The sequence below is a fragment of the Liolophura sinensis genome, chromosome 9 (genome assembly GCF_032854445.1).
Source record: "Liolophura sinensis isolate JHLJ2023 chromosome 9, CUHK_Ljap_v2, whole genome shotgun sequence".
Lineage (NCBI taxonomy): Eukaryota > Metazoa > Mollusca > Polyplacophora > Chitonida > Chitonidae > Liolophura > Liolophura sinensis.
This window is the reverse complement of record NC_088303.1, coordinates 12,719,575-12,733,046: the sequence shown is the minus strand read 5'-3', so window position 1 is coordinate 12,733,046 and position 13,472 is coordinate 12,719,575. Positions and strand designations below refer to the sequence as shown.

Sequence of the window (13,472 nt, the reverse complement as noted above, 5' to 3'; positions counted from 1 at the left end):
TCGGCAAGTTTTGAACTGATAAACTTTAATCCTGATATCTACGCAAGCAAATAAACATTACTTACAAGCTCAGAAGCAACTGCTGTTGTTTTCCTACATGGTAGCTTGTAGGTTGTGTATGTTCTGTCTTGTAGGTTGTTTTGTATGTTCTATCTGTGTTTGATCTTTCTGTTTCAGGCTGGCTCAGGCTATATAGATTTCAGAGAATATGTGATTGGCTTGTCATTGGTGTCAGGACCAGCAGCTACTGAAGAGACAATACAGCTAGCCTTCACGGTGAGACACTGCTAGACCTACACTCACCAATACTCATTGCCACTCACCACCACTGTCACACTGGCACTCACCACTACTGATTGTCACACACCATCACACTCTGTTATTCACCCCCGCCCATTGCCGCTCACCATCACTCAGTGTCACTTACCACCACCTATTGTTACTCAACACATCTCTGTCACCCACCACCACTTACATGTACCTCCATTCACCGCCACTCACAGCACAGCCACTCACCACAACCCAGTGTGACTCACCACCATTCAGCCACTCACCACCACCATGTAGTCACTCACCACCACCACACAGCCACTCACAGTCACTCACCACCACACAGCTACTCACCACCACCACAGTCACTCACCACCACCACCACACAGCTGCTCACCACCACAGTCACTCACCACCACCACACAGTCACTCATCACCAGCACACAGTCACTCATCACCACTCGTGACCACCACACAGTCATTCATCACCACCACCCAGTCACTCATCACCACACAGCTGCCCACCACCACACAGCCACTCACCACCACTCACTCACCACCACTCACAGTCACTCATCACCACAAAACTGCCCACCACCACACAGCCACTCACCACCACACAGCCACTCATCACCACACAGCTGCCTCCACCACACATCCACTCACCACCACACAGTCACTCACCTACACTCACCACCAAACCTTGCCAGTCACTGTTAAGTTTATAAGCTTGGCTTTATACAACATATTATATGATGTGATGGCATTTTTCCCTTGTTAAGAAAGAGAAAATTCAGGCCAGGGAAATAAAGATAATTTAAATGGAGACAAATACAGAAGTCCTAGTTCAACTAATGTGACTGATCACTTTGAAGTTGTATTTAAGAGAAACAGTGATGTCTTACATGTATCACAAGAACACCATGAAATACATGTATCCTCTGACTGTTGGCAGCTTTTTGATTCTGATGGGAAGGGATATATCTCAGAGGAGGAACTGTCACAGATTTTACTAAATGCATTTGGGATGAACGATATAGATACTCATGAGCTGTTCAAGGAAGTGGACGCTGATGAGGATGGCAAGATCACATATGGTGAGTAGGACTGGAGATCACAAGAAATACAGATACAGATGAGGGTGGCAGGATCACACATGGTGAGTAGGACTGTAGATCACAGGTAATACAGATACAGATGAGGGTGGCAGGATCACACATGGTGAGTAGGACTGTAGATCACAGGTAATACAGATACAGATGAGGGTGGCAGGATCACACATGGTGAGTAGGATTGGAGATCACAGGTAATACAGATACAGATGAGGGTGGCAGGATCACACATGGTGAGTAGGACTGTAGATCACAGGTAATCCAGATGCAGATGAGGGTGGCAGGATCACACATGGTGAGTAGGACTGTAGATCACAGGTAATCCAGATACAGATGAGGGTGGCAGGATCACACATGGTGAGTAGGACTGTAGATCACAGGTAATCCAGATGCAGATGAGGGTGGCAGGATCACACATGGTGAGTAGGACTGTAGATCACAGGTAATACAGATACAGATGAGGGTGGCAGGATCACACATGGTGAGTAGGATTGGAGATCACAGGTAATACAGATACAGATGAGGGTGGCAGGATAACACATGGTCAGTAGGACTGGAGATCACAGGTAATACAGATACAGATGAGGGTGGCAGGATCACACATGGTCAGTAGGATTGGAGATCACAGGTAATACAGATACAGATGAGGGTGGCAGGATCACACATGGTGAGTAGGACTGTAGATCACAGGTAATCCAGATGCAGATGAGGGTGGCAGGATCACACATGGTGAGTAGAACTGTAGATCACAGGTAATACAGATACAGATGAGGGTGGCAGGATCACACATGGTGAGTAGGATTGGAAATCACAGGTAATACAGATACAGATGAGGGTGGCAGGATCACACATGGTGAGTAGGACTGTAGATCACAGGTAATCCAGATGCAGATGAGGGTGGCAGGATCACACATGGTGAGTAGGATTGGAGATCACAGGTAATCCAGATACAGATGAGGGTGGCAGGATCACACATGGTGAGTAGGACTGTAGATCACAGGTAATCCAGATACAGATGAGGGTGGCAGGATCACACATGGTGAGTAGGATTGGAGATCACAGGTAATACAGATACAGTTGAGGGTGGCAGGATCACACATGGTGAGTAGGATTGGAGATCACAGGTAATACAGATACAGATGAGGGTGGCAGGATCACACATGGTGAGTAGGATTGGAGATCACAGGTAATCCAGATACAGATGAGGATGGCAGGATCACACATGGTGAGTAGGATTGGAGATCACAGGTAATACAGATACAGATGAGGGTGGCAGGATCACACATGGTCAGTAGGACTGGAGATCACAGGTAATACAGATACAGATGAGGGTGGGAGGATCACACATGGTGAGTAGGACTGTAGATCACAGGTAATCCAGATACAGTTGAGGGTGGCAGGATCACACATGGTGAGTAGGATTGGAGATCACAGGTAATACAGATACAGATGAGGGTGGCAGGATCACACATGGTGAGTAGGATTGGAGATCACAGGTAATACAGATACAGATGAGGGTGGCAGGATCACACATGGTGAGTAGGACTGTAGATCACAGGTAATCCAGATGCAGATGAGGGTGGCAGGATCACACATGGTGAGTAGGATTGGAGATCACAGGTAATCCAGATACAGTTGAGGGTGGCAGGATCACACATGGTGAGTAGGATTGGAGATCACAGGTAATCCAGATACAGATGAGGGTGGCAGGATCACACATGGTGAGTAGGATTGGAGATCACAGGTAATACAGATACAGATGAGGGTGGTAATACAGATACAGATGAGGGTGGCAGGATCACACATGGTGAGTAGGATTGGAGATCACAGGTAATACAGATACAGATGAGGGTGGCAGGATCACACATGGTGAGTAGGATTGGAGATCACAGGTAATACAGATGAGGGTGGCAGGATCACACATGGTGAGTAGGATTGCAGATCACAGGTAATACAGATACAGATGAGGGTGGCAGGATCACACATGGTCAGTAGGACTGGAGATCACAGGTAATACAGATACAGATGAGGGTGGCAGGATCACACATGGTCAGTAGGATTGGAGATCACAGGTAATACAGATACAGATGAGGGTGGCAGGATCACACATGGTGAGTAGGATTGGAGATCACAGGTAATACAGATACAGATGAGGGTGGCAGGATCACACATGGTGAGCAGGATTGGAGATCACAGGTAATACAGATACAGATGAGGGTGGGAGGATCACACATGGTGAGTAGGACTGTAGATCACAGGTAATCCAGATGCAGATGAGGGTGGCAGGATCACACATGGTGAGTAGGACTGTAGATCACAGGTAATACAGATACAGATGAGGGTGGCAGGATCACACATGGTCAGTAGGATTGGAAATCACAGGTAATACAGATACAGATATCGATGCACATTTACATTCTGAAGAAAATCATTCTGTACAAAGTTAATGGGTGTATACAACACAAAAAATCAGAGTTGCCAAAAATTGCTCACAATAATTCTACGAATGAGAAGATTCTCTCAAACTTGCTCCAGTTTCTAATTCTTTAATCTAAATCACATCATTACACAGCCGTATGGATGTATATACAGGAGAGTATAAAATAACATTTATACAAACTCAGTGAAAGATGCCGGACGGAGCGAAGGTGTTATAAAAGCTTACCGTAGTCTTGTACCGTTATAATATGGCTCCTGGGGTGAGTGACATGGCAACACATCTACTGGTCAAACAGGCGCACGAGGCTACACTACAAACCATGACGATAGCAGAAATAAAGCACAGGTGGCTAATGATCAATATGAACCCGGCAATGACCCGATTGCAACAACAACAGCATCTGCAACAAAAAGAGCACCAGCACCAGAAATCGATCAGGCAAGCATTCTGGTCACTAACATCAACATTAAGAACCTAATACTGGGAATGGACCAGACTGGATAAGCTATCCCTCAAGGAAAGAGATATTGAATGAATTAAACTTGATATTGATGATGTGAGTTCATTGGCCGAGCTCTTGAATCAAGGGTTCTCCCTGCTGATCAAAAGGTCAAATCCTTGAAATAGTCTGTGTCTGAGTCAGAGGTTAGGATGAAGGCTTATTTTTCTGATCATGGAAAACAACTTACTAGAATGGAAAATCACAGAAGAAAATATAACCCCCTGTTCTAAGAAGAAGATTTCTGTAAAAAAAAGACATCAACTTGGATAAAGAATGCGCTGACTCTTTTCTGATCTTTAACGTTCGTCTTCCCACACCACTCCATTTTACCATTACGCGAAACAGCAATCCCCCAGCCATCATTATGAAGTTAGTTCATGCAAAGGACAAAGATCGCATCCTGAAATCTAGTGCCACCCTTAAAGCTGAAAAGATGGCTGAACGTACAGATCTTGCTCCTCAACTAAAACAGAAACACAGCAAAGTAGCCACTAGAGCCCATGGCATTCGAACATCCCAGAACAGACGAAATCGGATATGAGTACTAGATACAAATCTTGTCTTGGAAACTAGGCCAGGGAGTAGTATTGGCCCTTGGCAGATGTACAAAGAGTAAACAGTGACAGCTAGTCAACTTACTTCAAATTACTTCTCACAAACAACTACTGCTTCTTCCTATTAGCCGATAATGAATGCTCAGTTGAGGAGATACGCGTATGTTACCATGCACATGTGACAGTGTATTGGAGATAACCTATCATAAACTGTATCTTTCTTCTCTTAAATCTTCACAATATCAACATAATACAAGACGTAGCTAGAATTACTTACTTGCAAATTTAACTACAAATTTCTATGTAAATACTTTCACCACCATTATTCTAGAACATCATTCAGAAGTCTCAAACCGATGAGCCTGTAAAGCACGGATTAAAACTTCTCAGCTAATTTGTTAATTGTCTCCCTTTATCTGGTATTAAAGACTAAATGTTCATCCCTGTCACCTATGCAAAGGGTAAAGCCGGTTGTAAAATCCATTTTTATCCCAGTTTATTTATTTCTGTTGCATCTGAAACTTGATTAAGTTTTCTTAGACCAAACTTGTGGGAAATTGTGAAATATTATAGATATTCCTGTATGTGAGTACATATTCATATGTATGTGGGTTTATTCTTTTTTTATATGTAGTTTTATAGATATCCCGTAAGTATCTAGTATTTATCATCTCCACCCATCCAAAGTTTTTATTAAGACTATTAAGACTTTTTTTTCCCAGATTCATAAGCTAACAAGGGTTCAGTCGCGGCACTGCCACACTACTTGATGATATTTTCACGAACTTCCATAGCAATTTTCTAATCTCTGGAACTCTTCGTACTGACATCACTGACCAGTTTCCTGTATTCCACGTCAGTAAACTTGAACACGAGAAACAGCCTACACAAGAAACTATACAGTATCGTAAATTAACTACCGTACTGGAAAAGGGAATCTGTTCAACAAACAAACTGGGATTTTGTTTACAATGAAACTCGAGGCAAATGTTACAGTGGATGCATTCATAGCTTAATTCGAATCTGTTTATGAAAGCCGCTTTCCAGTTACAGCGTTATCAGGCTTTGGGTTTCCCATGATCTTTTATACTCTGTTTTTGAAAAGAATAGGTTATACAGACTCCAACTAAAACACAATGACAATGATATTTGCAGAAGATATAGGGTCTACAGAAATAAACTGCATACTATGTTACATTTTGCCAGGAAAGATATAATCAAGCCATAAAAAGTACCTGAAAAACAATAGATGAATAAATAAATAAACCCTCTTCTTCACACCTACTCTCATCCTGCAATATCAGTAATACAGACATACAAGTATCAGGCAAAACTAATCGTAAACATATTTAATGAACATAACACATAAATACTTATCAAACAGATTCCATTGTGTATCATTTAATAATACACTCTCTGAACTAAGATTTTAACATGTGGTGTGGGGGCCTCCGTGCCTCAGTTGGTTAGCGCACTAGCACAGCGTAATGACACAGGAGTCTCTCACCATTGTCGTCGCTGTGAGTTCAAGTCCAGCTCATGCTGGCTTCCTCTCCGGCCGTACATAGGAAGGTCTGCCAGCAACCTGTGGATGGTCGTTGGTTTCCCCCGGGCTCTGCCCGGTTTCCTCCCACTATAATGCTGGCTGCCGTCATATAAGTGAAATATTCTTGAGTACGGCGTAAAACAGCAATCAAATAAATAAATAAATAATAACATTTGGTGTACCACAGGGTTCCATTCTTGGACCTCTCCTCTTTCTTTTGTACATAAATGACGTATCAGGAACGACTAACTTTCTTCATCTCATTCTCTTTGCCGTTAACACTAGCGCAATTCTCTCCTCAAACGACAATACAACCGCCATAAACACAATGTCTCGAACTGGAGAAACTCAGGACTTGGCTTTGTGCAAATCGTCTGTCTTTAAACATTAGCATAAAAAAATATAGGTTTATTCTATCTTTTAACTAAGAAAACACAGATGCATTACCAGTTTTAACCAAGAAAAAGTTTAGAAATTTAAACTTAAAAAATTTTTTTTTTTAAGATAACCTGAATTGGAAAACACATATCAATTTTATCTGTGCAAAAGTATTCCGTAATATAGGTACACTTAACCATATAAAAAATGCCATAAATAAGAAAACCCTCCTTATCCGCTATTACTCAGTTATCTCCCCTTGTTTCCTGTGGAAATGTCATATGGTTTAACACTTACATCTCTCATCTCAAACCAGTCCAGCTGTTGCAAGAACAAGGAATTTGCACCTTTACTCTATCCAAAAGGCATGAACACACTGCACCTCTTTTCCACCATTTTCAAATTCTACCACTTACTGACTTCATTCTATATTCAACTTTATTACAGTCACGTAACTTCTTTTATCATCAAGAATGTATCCCTCCGAGTTTCCCATTTATTTGACCAAAATAAATCACACCCATCAGTATAATACCAGAGGTCGACCTATAGATTTCGTAGGCCGATGTATCGAAGTCACTTATCTTATTATGTACTATATATATATATATATATCATGCTCACAGGAATGGAATAAATTACCAACAAACCTGTGGCTAGTTCGTCTAACCTCTCAACACGTATTTAAATCTGATGCCAAAAAAATATATGTATTGGAAATTTAGTTCCTTCGTGGTCGATATGTTGCACATACGCTATTACATTACCATGACACATTATTTTATTTGATGAAAAATTTACTACTGTCTGTGTCTACTATTATATATCACATCTACTAGTTTTTGCTATTCAAGTATATCTGTTTTCATTGTTACAGGATAGAACAAGCTCACTCAGAGTTTTTACACTGGCAGTAGTGTATTTAATCATGATTGTAATCTACATTTCATGGTGGTGTATAAAAAATCAGTCACTCAATCAATCAGTCAGTGCTCACGCAGCTTCTCTTAGATCAGATGGTTAAGTTACGTGGGTAACATCTGCGCCTTACATATAAATATTAGCATAAAAATTATGAAACTGAAGCTGCACCCAAATTAAATATGACCCTGATTTTGTTTGTTTGCTTCATTTCAGATGAGTTTCAAGCCTGTGCAGAAAAGAAGCCAGAATATGCCAAGCTGTTTGTGACGTATCGTGAAATGTCTGATTCCAGTAAACAGAACGGCCATCCAGGCGGAGAACATGGCCATGACCAGCCACTCAACAAGGCTGAATAACTGCTCATTTTAACTTTTTATCTTTTATATTGGAAATAATATATTTAGTTTTGACAGCAGGGGATATTTAATCCAAAAGGCTTAGAGGGTGCCAGAAAAGAAGGAAGTATTAGTAAAATTTTTAAAAAAGGACTGATAGTTCAGGATGTGCAGGAAAATGATTTGTGATAGGAGCATATTAAAGGTTGATACACTGGAAAATTTGTCTTGGAGAAGACAAAATTCTTGATCACATTTAAAGTTTAGACTTTCTCGAAACTCTAAAATGATTTTTGGGGTAACTTTCCTTCACTCATTGCAGAGGTGTAGCAAAAACACATCTCTTATGAAAAATGTTACCAAAAATTTGATATACACTGTTCAGAGTTTTGTGAAAGTTGCCCCATTTGATTTAGAATTTGTTTGTTAGTGTGTTTTTTTGTTTTTTTTTTTTAGTATTTTTATTCAGACTGTTAAAACTTTATTAACTATAAACAGTATGTATTCTTTTGAGTATGTTATGGGTAAACATTTTGTTGTGTTTTTCTGTGCATTGGATTTTGGTAAACTGAGCAAATATTGAATTTGTGTGAAGGGCAGACCCTAGGAATAAGACTCTTTCTATTTTTAGGCTATATTAGTTTTGTTGTTTGTTTCAGACAATGTAAATGGATAGGAATTTTTTATTTCAAATTTTGTCAGCAGTCTTTACATTATGGGTTATGGCTTTAATGTGGTGTAGTTTGTGCAAAGAAATGTATATATCGGTACACATGAACACTGAAGGTTAAATTTATTGTTCAATTCTTCTTTTTTCATTTACTCAAATTTGCACCAAATCATGTATGAAATGAAAGTCAAATTGTAAAGCATCTATTTAGCGATCGATTCTCATTGATATGTGTGTCAATAAGACTTCATATCACTGAATTTACAGGGGAAAATAACATTGTCATAATAATTGTTTTTGTTTTCCTTTATCAGATGGTGTCTTAGTCACTCTGTCCAGTAAACACCATGGAAAACTGATTTTGAGTACAGAATTCAATTTACACATGATTACAGAAAAGGAGAAAACTGAGATTGTTGTGTAAGATGTTGATGGAATGTCTTCCAACCAGGTACTTGTAGGTTGTGTACATGTGGCGCTGAGCTGTATTCCATGGTGACAGTATTGTAGCAACAAGAGAAAGAACTGTAAGGCATTGCTGAGATATCACGTGATATATTCATCATGTCCATATAAGGCAGATGAAATGATATCTGATTAAATACTTTCAGGATGTACATGTGTTATAGAAAAGGACACCATAATATGTCATATGTAGATATTTTTCACTGTAGTGCTGCCAAAAAATACTTCTAATAGGTATTTGTACAATGTAGGTACTAGTTTTGTGAGTTTGTATAAAGACAGGATATCCATGCTGTAGTTTCCTTCTATCCGAATATAAAGCTCTTCAGAAGGTAAAGATGAGACTTATAATGGCACTCAGATTGTTTACATAAGTTTTCAGTACATCCAGCAGCAGTAAATTTTTCTCCAAATTAGAATGTGTTTTGTATATTGAAGTGGTACATGTAATGTGACACCCCCAAGCGTTTCTGTTTTATACTAGTAAGGTTGCATGCATTTTGAGCATATGTTAAAGCTGTGTCAGTCTATTTACAACGACTGTTTCATACATTCTAAAACTAGATTCCTTAAACTTACCAACTATAAATGGATATTTTTTATTATGGATAGTAATCAAAGTGTTTTTTTTCACGAGATCGAATAATGTGCAGATAAATCTAGAATTCAACGCTAAACAGGGCTTTGGAATTAGTGCAAGGGTTATTTTCTCTACCTAGGATTAAAGGGAAATAATCAGTATTGTATATGTGGCCATTCTGTGAATTTTACCTGATTACCTCATTGCATTATTCAGATGTCAAATGTGTTGCATTTAGCTCATGACATATACAGTAAGTACATACTGTCATGGCGTGAATGAAGTAGAAAAGATTTATTTTATATGAAATAACCTACAAATTTTGAATCCTGAACAGGTCCTTGATGTTTTTGTACACAGCCATTTGTCTATGAATTCAAGATATTGTTTAGAGGTGATCTCAACTTGAGATGTTTTACTAAATTTCTGAAAGGACAAGAAATCATTTCCAAGAAAGTTTTATCTATTTTGATAATGTCATCCTAAAATGTATTTTAAAATAATAACATTGATCAAATCTGAAAGGCTTAGCATGATGATGCAGACACAGAGTTGAAATAATAGGTGTTCAGGTGTTGTTGTCAAATGAGAACAGCACTCTGATGACCTGCACAGTCTCCTTTATTGTGGTATTTTGGTCATGGATTCGTAAAACTTCATGCTACTATTGTGTATGACATTAGAATTAAGTAATGTTACGCTGTAATAATGACGTGAAATATGGATGAATCCAAGTGGGTAAAAAATATCAGAACCCATGACTTTGTGAACTAAAAGAAGACTTGTGAAAAACATGGCCATTTTAACCTGAACTAGTATAGCTTACTGCAAATAAGGAGAATATGTTTCTATCTGGACCATTTACCTGAAAACTGCTGTACTGTTTGTTTCTTTCTTCTTCTCTCAGCTCTTTCAGTGTGAGTGAGTACAGCTTGGCAACAGGTACAGGACATTGTTTCTGTCTGGTTCTTAATATGTACTCTCAGTTGTTTCAGTATTGGTGAGTACAGCTTGGCAACAGGTACAGGACATTGTTTCTGCTTGGTTCTTAATAAGTACTCTCAGTTGTTTCAGCGTGGGTGAGTACAGCTTGGCAACAGGTACAGGATATTGTGTCTGCCTGGTTCAGCTGTTTTATTGGTGTATCAGCAGGTATTTTCTGGTTCTTAATAAGTACTCTCAGTTGTTTCAGTATGGGTGAATACATATTGGCAACAGGTACAGGACATTGTTTCAGCCTGGTTCTTAATAAGTACTCTCAGTTGTTTCAGTATGGGTGAGTACAGGACATTGTTTTTGCTTGGTTCTTAATAAGTACTCTCAGTTGTTTCAGCGTGGGTGAGTACAGCTTGGCAACAGGTACAGGACATTGTGTCTGCCTGGTTCAGCTGTTTTATTGGTGTATCAGCAGGTATTTTTAACAGAATCCTTGTGCCTAAAATGGAAGTTTCCTTACGGCGCTGAACATAATTCTCCAATTCTGAACATGTACTGTGCAGTCAAGATGAGAGGAAAGGCTCAAATCTCCAAACTTCCCACCTGCATTATATTTATATCTCTATACTCAGAATATCTGTATTTTTTTTACCACAAATGAAAGCATGTTCTTTATCCCTATGAAATTCTGAAATAATGGCTATAAAGATTTTTGTTAGATGTTTGCCTTTTTTAAGGTTCTTTATCCATACTTTATAGGGTTATTGGTTGTAACCAGAGCAAACATCTCTGCTGATGGAAATAATTGTTTTGCATGACGAACTAGTTCTGGTCACTTTATGGCTCAGGAATTTGTTCTGATTTAAACATGAAGTTTGCCTCGCAGAGATGGCTTAGTGTACTCGTACTCGTTTATTCTGATGCTTTATGTATGAAATCTATTGAAGTGCTCGTTTTGCATGTATAGAAATGGTCGGGTTTTTTTTTTGTTTTTTTTTTGTGGACATGTTTTGCTTGTTTCAGTCGTAAATAAATATAGTTATAAGTATAAGTTTATACTTACCGTACTTGTTCTTGTACGGTAATTGTTATTACAGAGTGAAGTTACTGGGATACAGATCCAGCATTTATAAAAGCCAGTTAGCACTGACATAAGACATCCTACCTACTTGTTCATGTAAACGTGTGATGTGGTGGCTTTCTGCAGAAGAAGCCGGCTACATGGAAAGCTAGTTAGCTCTTTCATACGCTGTACCCTTAATCTTCTGAAATAATCTTCTGAAATAATCTCTGTTGTGTTTCATTCACGTGGCTGTGTTCTGCTGCCTAGAAATTCAGCACCTTATGTGTTTTGATACTACTCCAAATCCGTCAACCTTTTCACAAAAGAAAGAGCAACTTTCAGTGCAAGTTTTGCACATTTTTAATTTGATTTTGAGGACAAAATTACACTTGTTGGATTGGCCAGTTTCAGGGCTACACAAAGTAAAATTTTATCAGTCAGCAGAGAAAAATGCCTTCAGAATATGCTTGAATAAACACCTTGCAAACATGCAGAAAGGCTGAAGAATTACAGTACCAACCAGTTGTATGGTTTGTATATTCTTTATCACAATTGCAACATTAGTGATATTCGGTATATTTTAATTTCCTGCTACTTGCTTGCGCATGACAAATGCTCCAGGAAGCAGTGATGATGCAGTGTGGTTTGTCCTACAGTATATGTGCTCAGCTCATTGACACCGTGTGGCATCACTGCTACACCATGTAGCACCACTGCTTGTACATTATCAGGTCATTTTGTTATGGAATTGAAAGGTACATGTAACCTCTTTCAATCATGATATGGATGTGTCCCAACAAATTTTTGTATGATTTTGATTAACTTTTTATGAAATATTTTTAGATTCCTACTTTCTTTCTCTATTTCATTATAGCAATTTACCCACAAGTTCTGCTATAGAAGTTCATTGTGTGCATTTTTTATTCTGTATGTATATTGTACTGCAGATGTTGCTCCAAGCAACATGTATGCGGCAGCCATGTGTGTTTGCGTGATGTCAAACGCCCGTCTTTCCTCTGCTGCAGCCGTGTGTGTGTGTGTGTGTGTGTGTGTGTGTGTGTGATAACAGGTGTCTGTCTTCCCTCTGCTGCAGCTGTGTGTGATGTCAAACGTCAGACTTTCCTATGCTAAAGTTGTGTGTGTGTGTGTAATAACAAATGTCCATCTGCATCTGCTGCAGCTTTGTGTGATATCAGGTATTTGTCTTCCCTTTGTTGCAGCTGTGTGTGTGATACCTGGCGTCTGTGTGTGATATCAGGCGTCCATGTGTGATATCAGACGTCCGTCTTTGCTGCAGGCGTGTATGTGATATCAAGTGTCTGTTTTCCCTCTGCTGAAGCCGTGTGTGTGTGTGATATCAGTTGTCCATCTTTGCTGCAGGCATGTGTGTGATATCAAGTGTCTGTCTTCTCTCTGCTGAAGCTGTGTGAGATATCAGACGTCTTTCCTAAGCATGCTCTGCTGCAGCCGTGTGCTAATGTCTTGGAGCTTCTTCTGTTCACGACGTAAGTCGTACCAAATGTAGGACCAAGAACTCGTCCATAGTAACGCCGGGATGACCTCTGGTAATCTGCTGCCAGGTAAATTTGTGGTTAAGTACGGTGAAACACATGTATATGGTTTATAGATTGCCTTAACGACTCTGAATCCCATATTACATTACAACTCCACGTATTTCCGTCGATTAGATATGACCT

General features: G+C 39.5%; 1 protein-coding gene across 1 annotated transcript in view; it reads left to right on the top strand.

The window, feature by feature from the left end:
- The window catches only part of LOC135474717 (lysophosphatidylcholine acyltransferase 1-like), a 36,843-nt gene extending 24,022 nt beyond the window's left edge, over positions 1–12,821 (top strand). Inside the window, exons 10-12 of the mRNA XM_064754281.1 lie at positions 178–276; positions 1,226–1,367; positions 7,940–12,821. Of these exons, the coding sequence (XP_064610351.1) occupies positions 178–276; positions 1,226–1,367; positions 7,940–8,082 (384 nt within the window). The 3' untranslated portion in view covers positions 8,083–12,821. The remainder of the gene's footprint in view (positions 1–177; positions 277–1,225; positions 1,368–7,939) is intronic.
- Positions 12,822–13,472: the final 651 nt, after the last annotated feature.